Source organism: Leuresthes tenuis, unplaced genomic scaffold (genome assembly GCF_036924035.1).
Source record: "Leuresthes tenuis unplaced genomic scaffold, fLeuTen1.0.hap1 SCAF_15, whole genome shotgun sequence".
Classification (NCBI taxonomy): domain Eukaryota; kingdom Metazoa; phylum Chordata; class Actinopteri; order Atheriniformes; family Atherinopsidae; genus Leuresthes; species Leuresthes tenuis.
Window position 1 is genome coordinate 1,662,705 of NW_027325369.1, and position 18,132 is coordinate 1,680,836.

Here is an 18,132-nt window from a genome sequence, read left to right on the forward strand (position 1 = left end):
AGTTCAGAAAAAGAATTTTTATTTTCAGAGTCTACTCTCAGGGTATCTTAACGTGGTTGGTAACAAGAGGGATTTAAGAATAAGAAAATAACAATAGCAAAATGTGGATTAAAACAGCTGTAGCAGTTCTAATGGTGCTCATCAGCTTGTGTGACACAATTCACAATTAAAACTATATCACTAAGTTTGCAGCCCTCAAGATCATTTCGCTAATATTACAGGTAAGACAGTAAAGAACTTGGAGTATTTCTTAATCAAATTTGACATGTTTCAATATATGTTTGGATCTTTTTAATGGGAAAACATATCAATTGCATTTTATGTCTTGGGAGACTCTTTATGTCGCCACATTTTGGAGACTTTTTGGAGACTTTTGGGAAAAATAAAGGCAGTCCCCATCAGGTACTTGAATAGGTTTCGAGGTGAAGATGTGGTTTATGTTCAGATTTGAATTTTTTTTCATTGCGTAGGTCTGTGTAGGTGTGTGTACCCTGTTTGGAGCCAGTGTGGTCGGCGTTTGGTCCTGTGTTTGGTGTGGATTTGGTGTTCCGTGTGGCAGCACTGCGGCGTGTCCAGTCAAACTCGTCTGCTTTGTCCTGAGAGAACAAACATAACGCCTCGTCCTCAAAACCACACTGGAACTCCCCTGAACACACACACACACACACACACACACACACACATATACTTAATAATAACACCAACACATGTTACAAACATTAGAAATATGAGAAAAACAGAACATTTCTGATGCCCAAAAGGATAAGCTGTCTTTGAGACTCAACTGAGGTAACAGAAGTCTACCTACAGTGCAGATTAATGAGAGACTTTAATCTGATATTAAATATAAAACTCTGACTGAAAGTTAGTTGTTTGAAACTAGAGTAGAACTAACAGGGTTGAGCATGTGATTATGTGTGTATCAGTGTGGAAAGATACTTACTGAGGTGTGGGTTAACAGGAGCTGTGGAGGATAAAAGACAAGACCAGGATCAGAGCCATTACACCAGCAAATGAGAAGCAAAACATTAAACTTCAAAGGTTTCTGTTGCAGAAAAACATTCAAATGTGACCTTCTAAAATTAGAATGAAAGTGAAGATTAAAATTTGAACACAAACAAGAAGCAGATGTATTAACCCAGTTAAAGACAGGGGAAATACAACTCCATGGGACATGTGTTCCACACTGTGAGAGAATTTTTATTATTATTAACACTTTTTTTTGAGGGGTTATGTTGAATCAGTAACATGACTACACTTTACTGAAACACTTTTGTCTCTTCCTCATTGGGTTTAGGCAAAACAAATCTCTTGGCGAGGGTTAGAAATCCATCATCCATTTTCTATACCCACTTAATCCGAGCCTATCCCAGCTGTCATCGGGTGAGAGGTGGGGTACACCCTGGACAGGTCACCAGTCCATCACAGGGCCACACAGAGACAAATGAGACAAACAACCACACACACACTCACAGTTACTCCTAAAGACAATTTTAGAGTCACCGGTTAACCTAACATGCATGTTTTTGGATGGTGGGAGGAAGCTGGAGTACCCGGAGAGAACCCCCGTATACACGGGGAGAAACTCCACACAGAAAGGCCCCAGGTGGGCTCAATCCTGGAACCCTCTCGCTGTGAGACGACAGTGCTAACCACCACACATCATGGTCGGTGGCATACTTTCTACAGCTCCAACATAAACGTAGCAGACACCATGTGGACACATATGGTGCTCATCTCAACTAGAGGTTGCGTACAGTTGCCTGCATAAAGAAATGACTGAAGGGGTAGTTTTTAGGCAGGAGGGGTGTTTTACATCTTTGCTGGACTTTCAGTAGCACGATAAGAGTATTGGTAATGCATAGGTTTTAAATGTGCGAATAAAAGGCATGTGTGGTGGGAATTGCAGGGGTTCATCAGGGGGCTGTGGTCCAGTGTACCACAACATGCCTTTTTCACCCTTATTTCTATTTCTATAGCATAATATATCAGTTCTGTGTTGCAGCTCGTGAAACAGATTGTAACACAGTCCAGAACATGTTGTTTGGTGCTGAGCTCATGCTTCATTATCAGCCAGAACAAACTGATGAGTTCTGTGTGCAATCTGTGTGTTTCTGTACATCTAACACTATGTGGACTGGTTTATGCTGAGTACGTTCCAATTCCTGTATTCAACACTACAATGCGGACATCTCATGTCATTTGCTGAGCTTGCAGAAGGGTCATGTGATGCAGCCGAGTGGTATCTGGTGGAAGTGTTTAACCTGATGAACTTCCAGCATGAATCCTTGCTGTGTTTCTATGGGAGATAATGTGATAATAAGGAAGGTGAGGACAATGAGATAAACACTAAAAATCTTTTTAACTCAACATCACCGAGCAGAGCATATATAAACGTTCTTAGACCATCTCCTTTCACCCTTTGTGTCCTGTGTCTGTCTTCCCCTGCATTTGTTTCCATTTATCAGCCAGTATTAACATCTGTTCAGCTTCTTTTGTTTTTTGCTTTTCTATATCTCATATTCAGTCAGAATTTCTCTATGTTCTCAACAGTTTGCGTTTCTTTTATACTGTTGCTGTTCCTGTCTTCCTTTTTTATCATACAAACAGTAAAAAGTACAGCAACTTGGGTGCGCATTAGGGCTGTCATGCTATGCTAATATGCTACATTAATATTTATATATTCATATCCAAAGAATGACATATTGATATTGTGTTGATATAAATGTGACCAGTCATATGATTTGATCTCATTGAAAAAAATCAAATCATTGAAAACATATATTTTTGTGTTATTCAACTGCCAAAAAAGATGACAAGCACTTATTAGTCCAAAAGTAATTTAGCTATTTTCAAGTTTGCAATTGATATTAGGATAATGTTGTTACTGTGAATGCTTTCGGCCTTGCTAAATGTGCTGGGAAAATCTTAAATTCCACTTAGCAAAAACTTGGGACACTGTCTAAAATACGAATAAAAACCAAATGTAATGATTTATGCTCATAATATTGCAGTACACGTTTCCATGACAACACCGGAAGTCAGCATGTGAGCTCATTATGTTTGATTTCTTTCTTTTTTTAATGAAGTTTATATACATTTATTATTAAACCTTTGCACTGTAATTCATAATTCTGCTGCCAAACTGTTAAAATGTTTTCAGTAATCACCTCCTCCGTGAGTTATGTGAACTGGGAGTTGTAAGCAGGAATTGGTGAGAGGAACAGACGAGAGAAGCTAACATGACGGACATAACATGATGGACTTTTATGCTCTTCAACTCAGTGTGGAACTCAGCCCCTAATGCTCCTGATGCCCTAGCATAGGCCCTTTAGGACACACAAAGCAGCCACACATTTCTTGATCAGGAGTTGTGTGGAAAGTTCCAGGCAGCAATGGAACCAGAAAAACTCAAGCTCTCTACTATGATGGGGAAAGACTCAGTTGTGAAGAGTCAAAGAGTAGGTGATCTCAAAGCTAGAGGATTCTCCTCAAACATTTCCATTAACTTGCCCCCAGTCAACATAAGGGACTTCATTCCTCTTGACCTTGCACACATTCCCACTTGTCAAACAGCCAACAAATGAAAACACCGTGCCGGCAAGAGACACCCCCACGAATGGACTGTGGTGTTGGATTATTGATTGGCTATGACTGCTCTAATCCAATTTTTTGAGATGTGTTACTGTCATAAAATTTAGGTTAAGCTAATATATTTCACTTTCAACATTTGATATGTTCTATTCTATATTCTGTTGTGAGAAAAAATGTTTTGAGATTTACAAATCATTGCTTTCTGTATTCCTTTACATTTTACTGTCCAAACTTTTTTGAAATTGGTCTCCTATTTCAAACAGAGAATAAATTAACAATTTAAATAATGAGATAAAAACATCTCCAAGAAAACATGAGTAGTTGCCCTAAGGAGGGAGGAAGTATGGACTCTGAAACTCTAGGCATTAAGAAACATTCTTCAAATGAACTTGGTCTAAACACACTCATTTGTTTTCACTCTCAATTTCTCGCTGTTTAACAAGTTTGTAGAGTTTTGTTGTCATCGGAATTACAGAACCCTTAATAAAGAATAAAGAACAAAGTTTTAAAGAGAAGTGCAATACATCTTCACATTTTAGAGACGGGTACTTTAAAACTGTATTCACAATTTTTTTTCAGGTCTTCATACAAAACATTGAGCTTATAAAGAGATAAAAAAAGTTGGTAAATGAAATGGAATAAGGGCTTAATGTCTCTGTGAAATGTCCTATGGTAGAAGTAAGTCAGCTGTGCTAATCAAAATAACCCCGACCATAAATGCTGAGCTGGTATTTGAATAATACATTTATTCATAAATTTACAAGAAAACAACTTACCGCTGTACGTGATGATGCGTTCAGTGGCATCTCCCTCTCCGTAGCGGGTGATGGGGGTGAGGCGAACCAGGTAGGACTCAGGTTTGATCAGTTCTGTCAAGTTGTAGGTCAACAGCTCACCCTTCTGGATGGTTCCCTCCATAGGAATTTCCTGCTCCCACCAGCGAGTCTGACCCATCTGAGAGACACAGAAAAAAGTGGTTTTCTACTTTTCAGGGACCTAAACAAGACCCTAAGTTTATCATTAGAATGTGCAATTCCAGAAAAAAATTGCCTGTGTGACTGTCACGGTTTATGTTCTGTTCCATGTCTTGTCTCATCATTTCCTGTTTTATTTTGAAAGCACTAACTGTCTCCTCTCGTTTCAGGTATCTTGCTCTTCCTCCCGTGTCATGCGTCTGATTGTCTTCCCTGATTCCCAAAGTGTTTCCACCTGTTCCCCTTGGTCCCTCATGTGTTCAAATAGTCTGCGTTTCCCTTGTCTTGTGCCAGTATGTTGTCTCTTCCCATGATCTACACTCCCAGCCTCACAGTCAAAGTTCCACAAGCCTGCAGTGAGCGATCCTCCTGCAGTGCCATCTTGTTTGATAGATTATTCTTGTCCCTAGCCTTAGTTTATTTATTCCACACGGTAAGTTTCATAGCCTTGTTTTCTCCTCCGTTTGCAAGGAGTGATTTTTCGTTGTTACTATTCATAGTCGCCTCTGTTAAAGGAGAGCCTTTAGTTATCGTTAAAGTTCATAGAGCCTCTGTTTGGTCAGAGTGCGTCTTTGTTTTATTCCGCCTCGTTTTGAGAGTGTGTCTCTGTTTTATTTAATGTTCACAGCTTTTCTGTTTTCCTCCCAGTTGGAGAGTTTTATGTTTGTACCTTTCATAGCTGCGCTCTTCCTCCGCTTAGTTACTGAGGAGAGTGCTCAGGCTTTTCTTTTGCGCTGCCAGGAGATCGCCCTGCATTGCTGTGCTCTGAGTGCTGCATTTAAATAATAAAAACCCTGTTGGAACCCACACGACCCTGCATCTGTGTCCTGACTCCCCTGGTAAACTGACCGTGACTGCAGACCACAATCACAGAAGTTAAATAAACAGAGACAAAAAGTACATGCCATCTCAAACTGAGAATATATATCTGAAAAATAATCACCTAATTTAAATCAAATGACAAAATATTATTATTAAAATGGATGTGGATCACTGTCACCAGCATTATTCAATAAATGTGGAGACACAAATAGACAGGACGGACTAATCAGACATCTATGGTTGGGATGGAGCTGGAGTCGGTTGTGGGACTGTATAACAGCACATTGGGGAGGGGTGCAAGTAATTGCTGAGTCCACACTTTTAATTTAGGATCACCTACCTACTTACATACATACATGAAGACTTATTTTTGCACACCACAGCACTCTAAAGGTCTGCTATCTGAAGTCAGCTATATCATACTGTGGAAACAAAGAGCATCTTTTCTCCATCTGGAAACGTGCTGTGAAATACCAAGTTCACTGCTGATTTTAAATAAAGCAGAAGTGCGCAAGCACTGAGAGTGAACCACTATTAAACTATCTGTCCATAATGCAGAAACCCTGGGGGCTGTAGCAGAAATCTTACATTACTTCAGTACTTCAGGTCTGCACTGCCACAGTTTCAGTGTTATGTCACCACATTGGTCTGCTGTTATGTTAACCCCCTGATGTCTGTTACAGCAATATTTTTTACCTTCAAAATATGATGGCACCAATGAAGAAGCAGCTCAAGACATTTTAGATTTGCAGTCAGTACAGTGCTTGAGATATGATGATATAATGATGAATTTGTCAGAAACCATACAAAAATAAATAAAACAAAACAAACAACATTAATTCTCTAAAATCAGCTTTAAGATATCTGTTTGGCTGAATAAAAGACAGCCAATGCCTCCATACCCCTTCACAGAGAGCACTGCCCAAACACTGGCCAAAATTGACTAATGGCCACAGGAGCCTCAGCCATGGTAGCCTGTTTGCAGTTAATCTAAAGCTGATGAAAACAACATCATAAATGCACAAGAACAAAACAATCGCAGTATTGGTCACAACACTACTAAATGAAACATTTTGAGTCCAACGAAGCTTTGGTGCTCACCAGCAAGAAGCAAGTCACTGAGCAATCAAGCATCTGCTATCCCTACATTTCCCCCCAAAATAAAGTAATAATGTTGCATGAGTTGCTGACAGACAGTTTAGTACATTGAGATTAGAGAACATGGAAATTTAAAAAATGAACAGGATCACTCATTTCTAGGTTCGAGCTTCTGACAGGACTGCTGCACTATCAACAGACGCAGGAACAGTGATGAGCTCACGTTTCATCATAGCAAATGTGAGATGGTTTTAAGATTACTTATGTTTGCTGTAAAAAAAATCAGTTTGAGTCGCTGAGCATGAAATTATATAGATTGTTTCCATCTTTCCAAACAAAAAGGACAAAAATGAAAGAAGTTGGAGGTGCTAAGAAGACAAGAGTATTCAGTTTTAACTGCACCGAATGAAAGCATGACATTCACCCTCCTATCAATCAAGGTTTAAATCAAACCCTGCTTGAGTCAGTATTGTAAAAAAGGAAAACCTACAGACTACATTTTTTGTGCCCTTTAAATGCTTGTGGAGACTAATCCTTGAGAATTTGATTGAAAGCCTGGACCCTCACCAGTTTGCATTAGGACCAAATGATGCACAGAGGATGCCATTTGGACTATTATTCTCTCTGTCTTCACGCACCTTGACAAAAACTCAAATGTTCTTTGCTGATTTAAGCTCAGAGTTAAAAACTTCCCTTACACCATGAAACTGATTGGCAAACTGAGCTCTCTGGGCTTGAATAGCACAGACAGTCGAGAGGATGATGTTTGCTGCTCTGTGCTCACATGGCTCATTCAGCAGCTGTGAAGAAATCAGTTAAAGACCCAATATTTCAAACTAGTTCTGTTCCTCTTTCTGAACACCACTGAGAAGACAAAAGTGTTTCATCATCTTTTGGGTGGGTGTCAAGTTTAAGGGCCCATTTTCTGGCTTGTCTGCACTGTTAAAACAATGCATTATCATCTAAAACAGTGGTCCCCAAACTTTTTCTAAAGCGGGCCGGCTCGCTCTGCATGGCTCTAAATTACAGTAAATATGCCTACTGTACACAGCAGATCAAGCTTAGCTGAATTTTAGCCCATTCAATGCAGGTTATTGTTATCGCTTATGTTAGGTTACTCTCATGTTAAAATGATAGAGCGTAGTCTGAAATAGAAATAGCTGAAATCACAAAATAAGACTAAGCAAGTAATAATTGAAAGTTACACAACTTCTTTCACATTGTTAATCAATCGATCAATAGGCCTACATATTGCATAACTTATTTTGCAAATAATGAGTCTAATTTACTGTTACTCAGCTTATTTAACAACACAATCCATTCAAACACTTTGCAATGTTCGTTTTAATAAAATAAAATAAAGCTTTTATTTTGACGAGGTGGGGAGGCTATTCTTGACACAATACTCAGGTGAGAGTCGTGTGAATGTTATGTTATGATGACTGCATAGGCTTCTAAATACAGTGGCCATGAGAGGATAAAAATGTGTTTATGTTATTACATTTGCGGCATTTGATAAAAAGGCCAGAGTCCGTCTCTGAAAAAGGCTGTGCAACAGCGCCAAAAACCACCAGTGGCTATAAAAAGAATAACATATATATGGGCTGTAGTTTGGGGATCTAAAGCATCAACCAAGGCTAAAACAAAAGAGGCATTTTATGCTAAAGAAACTTGATTCATCCAGTTGTCTAAAAATCTTGCTCATAATAGTTTCTTTCGCAACCGTGGCTACCATCACATCATAGTACTGTCAGGACTGGTGTCTTCTTGTACATGGATGCAAACGCAGGACAACCGGAGGCGCATCCATGACAGGCAATGAGCCACAGAGGCTTTATTAAGGCAGGATAAGCAAATTTCAGACAGAAAAAAATAAGTAACAAGAACTGAAGGGAAACTATGGGCGGACTGACTAACTGACATAAACAATGACATAAACAATGATCTGGCAAAGGAACAAAGCAAAACAAGGGGATTATATACTGAGGAAGTGATGAGGGGATTAGCAACAGCTGAAGCTATTAGCAACAGAAACCAGGTGTTCAAAAACTGCAGTAAAGCTAACAGAAACTAACCAAAGGACAGGATCTTACAATTACAATAACCCATGGATCATGACAAGCACCTTGATTTTCCAGGTATTAAAAGCACTAGAGTGCTGACGTTTCGCGGTAAGATGTATTGCATCACTTCCTGTAACCTTGTTTGTGTTCTGTGGAACTTCTGGCTTCTCTTGTATTATTAAAAAACACTTAATTTCTTCTCATAAGAGACACACTTTTGTATCGTAAACCCTATCACACACTATTTGTTTTATTCTAGCACCTATTTATATAGATCTTTGGTGTTTTGACATATTTTGATGGATTTTCTGACTTCCATTATTTGTTTTATTTCAGTCTTGAATTTGCTTGTATTTTTATCTGCAAAGCATCCACTATGGAAATCTTGTGATGTGCAAAACCAGATACTCTAATTTGTGACACAGCAGGCATACATATAAATTCATCTCATGTTTTCATTATAGTATGATGGCAGTGAATATATCATACATATATTCATTGCCATCATACAATAATGAAAATATCATATTCAGAACTTACAGCAGTTCTTTGCCACATTTCTATCAAAAATAGGATCTAAATATCAGATTCCATCCTGAATTTCGTTGCAGACTTGATGCAGCAGTCAATTGTTGTCCGTCACCTCCAACAAGTTCTTGTAAAAGTGTCGTCACACCAGGACATATCCCACATATCCACATTCAACCAGGAAAACTCGCTGAGATGCTAACAACAACACTGTGGGTGTGCACAAATTACATTCCCCTGAATCTCTGAGATTCCAGATACACATACTCTCCTCAGAAGAACAGTGTGTCTACAAATAATGATTGGAATACTAAAGCCAGTAATGATAAGTACTCTTTACATTTGGAGTCTTACTCATCCTGCTGGTGGTTAATCTAAGAGCAATGAATCACACATCTTGCAGTTTTATAAACTAATCACATTGTTGTGTAAAATCATGTTCCGTAAGTAACATTTATTTTGGTTGACAAGTGGATGTAGCAGGGTTTTTGTACAAGGCAAATTGGAACTCAAGCAAGGAACATTTACCCAAAAAATGTATGCAGATATGTGATCTTGGTGTCTTTGGTTTGATAGTACTTACCTGTCTGATACCAAGTCTGTAGGCCAGGATTCGATCCACACCATTTGGCTCCATCTGAGTCCACTGCAGCTTGAAGCTGTAGACTTGAGGTCTGTTCTGCCATAGGCTGTTGTAGGTATCATAGTAAAACTCTGGAGCATAGGCTTTCCCTAAGAAGACATAGGGGTCAGAGGTCAAACTGGAAATGTTTGCAAATTATAAAGAAAAAAAGCATATAATTCATGCCAAAATCTGCACAAAAGCATCCACTGGCAAGTGAATATAAAACAAATAGATGAATAAAAACGTGACATAGATATATTTGTCAATGTCTCCAAATTGCAAATCACAGACCCATATAGAAATACAAATCCTGTGGGTGAGTCACATGTCCTTTTTCAGTACGGCCATATTCAAAATGTTAAGGTACAAAGAACATCATAAATATTGATGAGCCAGTTGTTGGGCTTAACATAGATCCCCATCCCCAACTTGTGTTTCAAATGAGACATTTTATGAATATTAGCTAATCTTTAATGTAGTTAATAACGGCTAGAAGTGTAAAAAGATGGGGGTGGGGGTAACAAAACTGGAAAAGTAACTAAAAAAAGAAACCACCAGAGGAGCATGTTGCAACTAATTATGTTAACTGAGACACGGGTCAGTGAGTATTCAAAGAGCACGTTAAAGAAAAAGAGTTTCTCACACACAAAGACAGAGATTCAGCAATCTGCAAAAAACTGTACCTACAAGTTATGGAGCAATGTTAGGATAATATTCCTCTAAATATTCCAAAAACTTTGAACAGTCAAGCATTTATAGTACATAATGTCATCAAAGCATTCAGAGAATCTGTAGAAATCTCTATGATCAAGGAACTGAAAATCAATATGAGATCTTTAAGTCCCCACTGGATTAAAAACAGACATGATTCAATCATGGTAATAACCGTATTCTCTAGACCAAAGCTCATTTAAAATGGACTGAGGCATCGTGGAAAAATGTTCTGTGGTCAGACAATTCCATCCATCCATTTTCTATACCCGCTTAATCCGTTGGTCTGGTCGCGGGGGGGCTGGAGCCTATCCCAGCTGTCATCGGGTGAGAGGTGGGGTACACCCTGGACAGGTTATCAGTCCATCACAGGGCCACACAGAGACAAATGAGACAAACAACCACACACGCTCACACTCACTCCTAAGGACAATTTTAGAGTCACCAGTTAACCTAACATGCATGTTTTTGGATGGTGGGAGGAAGCTGGAGTACCCGGAGAGAACCCCCGTATACACGGGGAGAAACTCCACACAGAAAGGCCCCAGGTGGGGATCGATCCTGGAACCCGTGCGGTCAGACACATAAATATTTAAAAATAATTTTTTGGAAATCATGGACACTGCATCCTCCGGATATATTAGGTCCTGTGGAAGTGGATATGGAACTATATATGCTGGGTAGTACTCAGTTTTACACAGTTACCTGCCTCAGAATTTTAACAGCATACCATTAGACATTGAGGCCTGGTGGGCGGGTCTCCACTGTCTACGAGCAGTGGAGATAGCTGCAATTTCCCCTTCCGCCCCATTTTAACTGCACGTCAGCAGTCATTAATCATATTACACTGCATGTTACACACCCTCACACACACCCACCATCAGGGAACAGTAGAGACGGGGGAGGTCTTCCCACACCCCCATTTCCTGGGCTTGGCCCGGGACGGAGGGACCAGGAGGAGGGACTGGTCATCTGGTTCTGGTTCTGCTACTCGGGTGGGTGGAGCTCCCTCAGAGTGTAGATGAGTGCCTGGATGTTCATGTTCTTTTCTCGCTGTGTCTTTGTATCTGTGTGAATGTGTGTCCTTGCATCTGTGAAGCCGTGTGTTAGTGTGAGTGTCTGAGGGAGTGTGTTTTGTATTTGTGAGTGTATGTCTCTGCATCGTGTGCATGGTTGTCCATTGGGTTTGGGGCCCGTTGTCATCTGACCCTATGCTGTTCCCTAGGTGGGGGGAACAGCCTTTCCTGTCTGCTCCTGATTTCTGGAGTGGGTGTGGTTGCAGCCCCCTCCCCCCATCACTATAAACAATCCATGTAGAGCCTTTGGCATATAATTGACACACACATATGCACAAACATGTTTCATTTTTTGTGTGAATTTTGGCTTAATAACAATGATTAACTTCGGTGATTTTCCTTCTCGTATACTTGCTGCTGGTGATGCTGTTGCTGTTTGTCTGTTGTGTGTTTCTTTCCAAATATGTTTCTGCTGGTGCTCCTGACGATCCTGTGCATGGCCACAGTGTGCTTTCTTTTCTCTCCACAGATGCAGCAGTTGGTTACCCAGCTTTTGGCTATTAATCTCCTCACTGCCCCTTTCTTGAATTTCTTCTTTCAAATTTAACAACAAAAAATAACAACAACAACAATGTTGCTGCAAACTATGATGAGAACATGGGCACTGTGGGGCTTTGGATTTGCTGATGCCTGTGCCTCTGAGTCCAGCAAAAAAAAAAAGAAAGAAAGAAGAAACCAAAAAAAACCCACATATAGAGGGTGGGAATTGTGGTACATACATATGATAATTGAAAGGGCATGTAGAAAGAGTTAAGTGTGACAAAGACTGTATGGTTTCAAGTGTTTTGTTGAGTAATTGTTATGTGTAAAATATTTTGGGACAATTTCAGACAAGTCACAAAGTCATGTCTTCTCCAGGAGAAGTCCAAAGAAAGTGATAAAGCACAAGTTCTAGGAATTTCAGTGGAAACTGAGGACTTGTCAAAGTCAACTTTTGTAGTTTGATTTGACTATACAAATAAATACCATCAAAGTAATCTGAAGTCATCTAAAACAAATTCATGTTCTGATTTGGCGACCTCAGAATCGGGTCTCTGCTTTTTGCGGATGATGTGGTTCTGTTAGCGTCGTCAGGCCGTGACCTTCAGCTCTCACTGGAGCGATTCGCAGCCGAGTGTGAAGCGGCTGGGATGAGAATCAGCACCTCCAAATCCGAGACTATGGTTCTCAGCCGGAAAAGGATGGAATGCTCTCTCTGGGTCGGGAATGAGATCCTTCCCCAAGTGGAGGAGTTCAAGTATCTCTGGGTCTTGTTCACAGTGAGGGACGAATGGAGCGTGAGATTGACGGGCGGATCGGTGCGGCGTCTGCAGTGTTGCTCTGCACCGACCCGTCGTTGTGAAGAAGGAGCTGAGCCAGAAGGTGAAGCTCTCTATTTACTGGTCAATCTACGTTCCCATCCTCACCTATGGTCACGAGTTGTGGGTAGTGACCGAAAGAACGAGATCGCGAATATAAGCAGCCGAAATGGGTTTCCTCCGCAGGGTGTCTGGGCTCCACCTTAGAGATAGGGTGAGAAGCTCAGTCATCCGGGAGGGGCTCGGAGTAGAACTGCTGCTCCTCCACATTGAGAGGAGTCAGATGAGGTGGCTCGGGCGTCTGGTTAGGATGCCCCCGGACGCCTCCCTGGTGAGGTGTTCCGGGCACGTCCCACTGGGAGGAGACCCCGGGGAAGACCCAGGACACATTGGAGAGACTATGTCTCTCGGCTGGTCTGGGAACGCCTCGGGGTCCCCCTGGAAGAGTTGGAGGAAGTGGCCGGGGACAGGGAGGTATGGGTTTCTCTGTTAAAGCTGTTGCCCCCACAACCCGACCCCTGGATAAGCGGCAGATGATGGATGGATGGATGGATGCACAACCCTAATGAATGAGTGAATATAAAGATCAAGCTTTCTCACCTGTTACTGAGAAGGTGCAGCGTCCTGCTCCAGCCTCATTGGTGATGTCGCAGGTGTATTTGCCGTAGCCCTCTCGGTTTAGAGCTTTGACATGGTAGCTGGTTTCATGTCTTTCGTCAGTGAACTGTCCAACGGTGAGGAGGCGAGAGCCCAGCTTCCACTCGTATTGCAGCAGGCGAGCGGGGTAAGCTTCCAGCAAGCGGCAGCTAAGGCTGAAAGCCCGGCCCAGAGCTTGACGAATCTCTGTGAACACTGGCTCTACTGTTGGAGGGTCTGTAACGTAAATAGAAATAAGATTGTACAGCTGCTAACAGGATAAACACGCTACATAAATCGCACAACTGTATAAATAAAATGCAGACTTTTTTTTCTTCAGGGTGTCATGGTATATTGGTTTTATTGGGTTTGATTTGTTTGCTCTTTCAGTTTACTTGGACTGACGTCTTGATAACATCATCTGGTTTCATTGAGTTATTATTGGCTTTTTGTCACAATTTGAGTATATTTGTATCCAAATACAGGATAATTGAGAGAGGTGAAGACGGGCAAATGGTTTAACAGTTTTTTCCCCCCTTTGTCCTGTCCAGCATCATGGCAGCAGAACTGTAATCTGAATAACGTTTTATGCCAAACGCATTTGCTTTGCCAAGGGAAGCTTTATGGATGCAAAGCTCCCCTTGATTCATTAGACCCAGGCCACCAGCAGTCCCCATTGAGCACATAACCCAAGCAACCCACAGGAGGGACAACCATGCATCCATCCAGAAGACAGCAGAGGAAGCCCCCGGACAGAGCCTCCACAGCCATAGGGCAGAGGCCAGGCCCTCACCACTCAGGCATGAGTCGAGCGCAGGACCAGGGCCCAAGAGCCCAAACCCCCGACAGAGGCCCCGCTCCATACCCGAGAGGGCCAGGCACCCCAGACAGCCAAACAAAGTGGGCCAGCGCACGCCCCAATGCCCCGGCTAAGTGTGCCAGGAGCAAAGAGGCCAGCAGCACCCCAGCCACCACAGACCCTGGACAAGCAGACTGACTCCTCCTCCTGGCCCCCTCTCACCCCAGGCAGCACCCGGGCAACAGGGGTGTAGGATGACCCCTTACCTCACTACCCTGGCTCATTAATATTAAATGTATGAGAAGCTAGTGTGTAATTAAAATGGGCGAGGGCAAATGTGGCAGAATCTTCCTCACTGTTGATGGACGGTGGAGGTCCTCCACATCCCCCTCCTGCCCAAAGGCCCTCAATGTCTAATAGTGAGCAGTTAAAATTGAGGGGCAGGCAACATCCATCAAATACCACTCAGCAGACCCACCCCCCAAGGCCTAGTGAGTGTGTGTGTGATGAGTAGTGATGTCTAAGCCGGAGGTCTCATTTCCCACCAGGTCCAAGGCCCGAAGCGTCAGTAACCGGGGAGCCACTGTACACCCAGAAAGCACCCACCCGCTCCACCCCGGAGTCTCCCCTAAAAAAACAAAACAGACATCAACAAAAAACACGCAGTCACAACATTCGCATCAACAGGCCTGAGCCTGAGATCCATCCTGCCCCAGGCCCACCAAAGCAGCCCCCAATAAGGGGAACCTGATTTGCATCTGTACAGCTCACACTATTGCCATTTACATGCAAGAGCTTTTAGTTTCTTTGTTGTTTATTAACTAAAATTTGTTTGAGATTTGATTTTGTATTACTTTGGATGTTTTTTATTTTGATATATTTTCTTGTCTTATAAGGGAGGATGTAGTACTATAAACACATGGGACATGTTCTGCGAAACAGGTTCAACATTTCCAGAGTATTTGAGGTGATTTGGCTTTAGTAAAGCCCTAAAAATAGAGATCTAGCCAAGTGATGCAACGACCCTGGTTATCAATTTGGAAAGTCAGTCGAGGTTTTTCAACTCTGGGCATTTGCGCATTCATGTATGTAAAAAATATGTAGTTGACATCAGAGGACCAATCACAATTAGATATATTAACAGGCTGAAAAGAAACACAGCCAAAGCAGTAAGGAAAGATGACAAAAAAAGAAAAAGACTGCTGATGATGTGTAAATATATTTGATTATTGCTGGGATCTGTGGAATATTGGACTTTGGTTTAGTTTTTCTGTGTTTTGTTTCAATCTAGTTTATTAGGATTTGTTTGTTTTTGTCTTGTCTAGATTAGTCTTTTTGTTCTTACGTCCTCCTTGGTTACTCTCTATTCTTGAGTTATTGGTTTCAGGATTTTTTTCATTTGTATTAATCGAGTTTTTGGTTGTCTGTCGTAGTTACATTCATGTTCGTCTTTGTCATTTACTTAGGTCAGTAGTTTTTGTCTTGTTTCAGGTTCTTGTTTGATCTTCTCAATCATTGTTTTAGTCCCCTTCTGTTCTGGTCATTAGCTCCACTGCCACACCCGTGTTCAATCTTTTCGGCTGCAACCATTCACTGATCAGTTCTCCACAGTATGTAACCTCTGGTGTCTCATAGTCAGATCCTCATGTTCCTCTGGGTAGTTCATGCTCATGTTGTTTATAGTTTCAGTCAGGTTTTGTTTGGTTCTTAGACTTTGCTTTCCCACAGTTTAACTCCATGGAGTTCTAACTAGGCTGCCCTTTTTGTTACAGTTTAAAACAAATCAACTTAAGTTCTTCTACAACCTCCAGTATTTTCCATGTCTGCATTTGGGTTCTCTCCATACAACACTCAGTGCGACAATTAATATCACTACTTCAACACTAAAGAGCGATGTACCAGATCTGCTGATGTACAATTGTGTATTTTATGAATGTGCTCCAGGTATATTCTTGAAGCATGAGAGAAAGTTTCAGACTTATTCTGTCAGATGCAACACTACCTGTTAAAGTTGATCTTTATTCCAAATACATCTCCACTTTAAACTATGTTTATGGTTAACCCGCAAAAGCGGTAAAAAAGGGGGTAAAAAAGGGGTAAAAAAAGGGGTAAAAACCCCTTTGCTTTGCATTATTTCTTTGTAAGTTTACTGTTCATTTAACATATTTTTTTCTACTGTGATCAACATTTGGTAGACACTGATTATACTAATAATAATGGCAACTCAGTCTGACAGCTGTAGTACAGAGAGAGGTCAGTGTATACACAATCTGTCAGAGACGGCAGTACAATGAATGTCATAATATTTTGCCAGGCTTGCTATTGGAAGGATCCCAGTTCCAGGCCTGTTTTAGGTTAAACAAAGGGCTCCTTTCAGAGGGTTTAGGGAGATGATTATTCATGCGGAGCTTTTATGTGACAGCAGAAATCTTCATTTTAACAGACTGTTTCAGCTTTGTCACTATCACATTACTTGATGCTACTATTACTACCAACATTAAGAGGTCTGCTGACACAAGTGGACTTTTCTGATAATCTCTGACTGACACATTAAAGCCGCCCACTCGGGATAGACAGACAAAGCAACAAGAACAAGTTTTCTGCTGATATAATTGTATGCCTGAAAAAAAGCAAACTTTTTCGAAAAGTGAAACATTTTTTTAGCTTGTGAGCTCCGAATGCCCCCCCCAAAGAAGGCAGAGCCCTCTGAGGTTGGGTGCAGTGTTTTTCCTCAAGGCATTGTCAGCTAGTTCTTATGGACCTCAGCCTGTGATTACTGCTGAGGTCCAAGAAGCCATCAGATCTTTGCAGAGTGGTAAATCCCCCAGCCCAGATGGCTCCACTGAAAAAAAAAGGCCTTTTGCAACACTCTTGCACCAGTTTTAACAATACAGAACAACGAGGCTTTCTTGCATGACAAACCAACACATTATTGAGGGAAAAAGGACAGAAATAGCAGAAATAGATGGATTTAAAATACTCTCTGCAACCCCGGCACTCTGTCCTCAGAGAGTGATACCTTTTTTTTTTCTCAAAACTGTTATACTTTTTGCTTTTTATCATTTTTATGAGATATCTTTATTTCGGTTTAATTTAGTTTGTAGAGAAATTGTTAAAAGAAATAGATAAAGAACAAACAAACAAATAAATACATGAAAAAATACAGACCCTTCATTTAATCCAATTCTGTCATGTATGAAATATAAACAGCTAATCAACCATCAAATAATTAGATTTTTCCAGCTTAGATATAAAAGATACATTAATTATGAGACATTTTAGTCATTGTATGTTGGGCTTAACTCTAACAACTCCCCTAAAAGTCCAGAACTTGAAAAAGTGGATTATGAAAATACTGTTCAGTATGAGTGTGACTAATGGTCTTTACTGAACAATATTTTCAAAATCAAATTTTTTGTTCTCCTTATTTGTTCAATTTCATTTACAGAAAACGTCCTACAATTCTGAAAGATCTGTGTTTGCTTAATGGATTTGACATGTGTGGTCAGTAGTCACCATCTGTGATTCAATAACTTTTTGGGGAATTTTTCAAACAAACTCACAGCATGTAGTCGACCAGAGAGAGCACAACCTGTCTTCAACTGGTTCCCCTAACAGCAAAAATCAATTCCTCTCCGGAAGACACTTCTAGTCTTTTGCTGGTCTTATTTTTTCTTCCATTAATCAGGCTAATAATAATAATAATAATAATAATAATAATAATAATAATAATAATAATAATAATAAGGCTATGTCTATTATGTGCATGTGTAATTACATATTCAAACTCTTCACCATCAAAGTTCGTTTTTGGATCCATATTTCTTATTGTTAAACTCACCCTTACAGTACATAACAGCAGAGCTGAGAGCTGTGTTTTTTAAAGTTTACAGTTTTAAGAGCCTGAG

General features: G+C 40.8%; 1 protein-coding gene across 3 annotated transcripts in view; it reads right to left on the bottom strand.

Moving 5' to 3' along the window:
• mdga2a (MAM domain containing glycosylphosphatidylinositol anchor 2a) overlaps positions 1–18,132 on the bottom strand; it is a 90,526-nt gene that overhangs the window by 21,996 nt on the left and 50,398 nt on the right. For all 3 annotated transcript variants that reach the window (XR_011907713.1, XR_011907714.1, XM_072365669.1), the window contains exons 9-13: positions 13,390–13,662; positions 9,663–9,811; positions 4,371–4,548; positions 944–964; positions 491–646 (exon numbers count right to left, since the gene is read on the bottom strand). Coding sequence is in view for 1 of the 3 variants with exons in the window: in XM_072365669.1 (XP_072221770.1) it covers positions 491–646; positions 944–964; positions 4,371–4,548; positions 9,663–9,811; positions 13,390–13,662 (777 nt within the window). In the remaining 2 variants the exon portion in view is untranslated. The remainder of the gene's footprint in view (positions 1–490; positions 647–943; positions 965–4,370; positions 4,549–9,662; positions 9,812–13,389; positions 13,663–18,132) is intronic.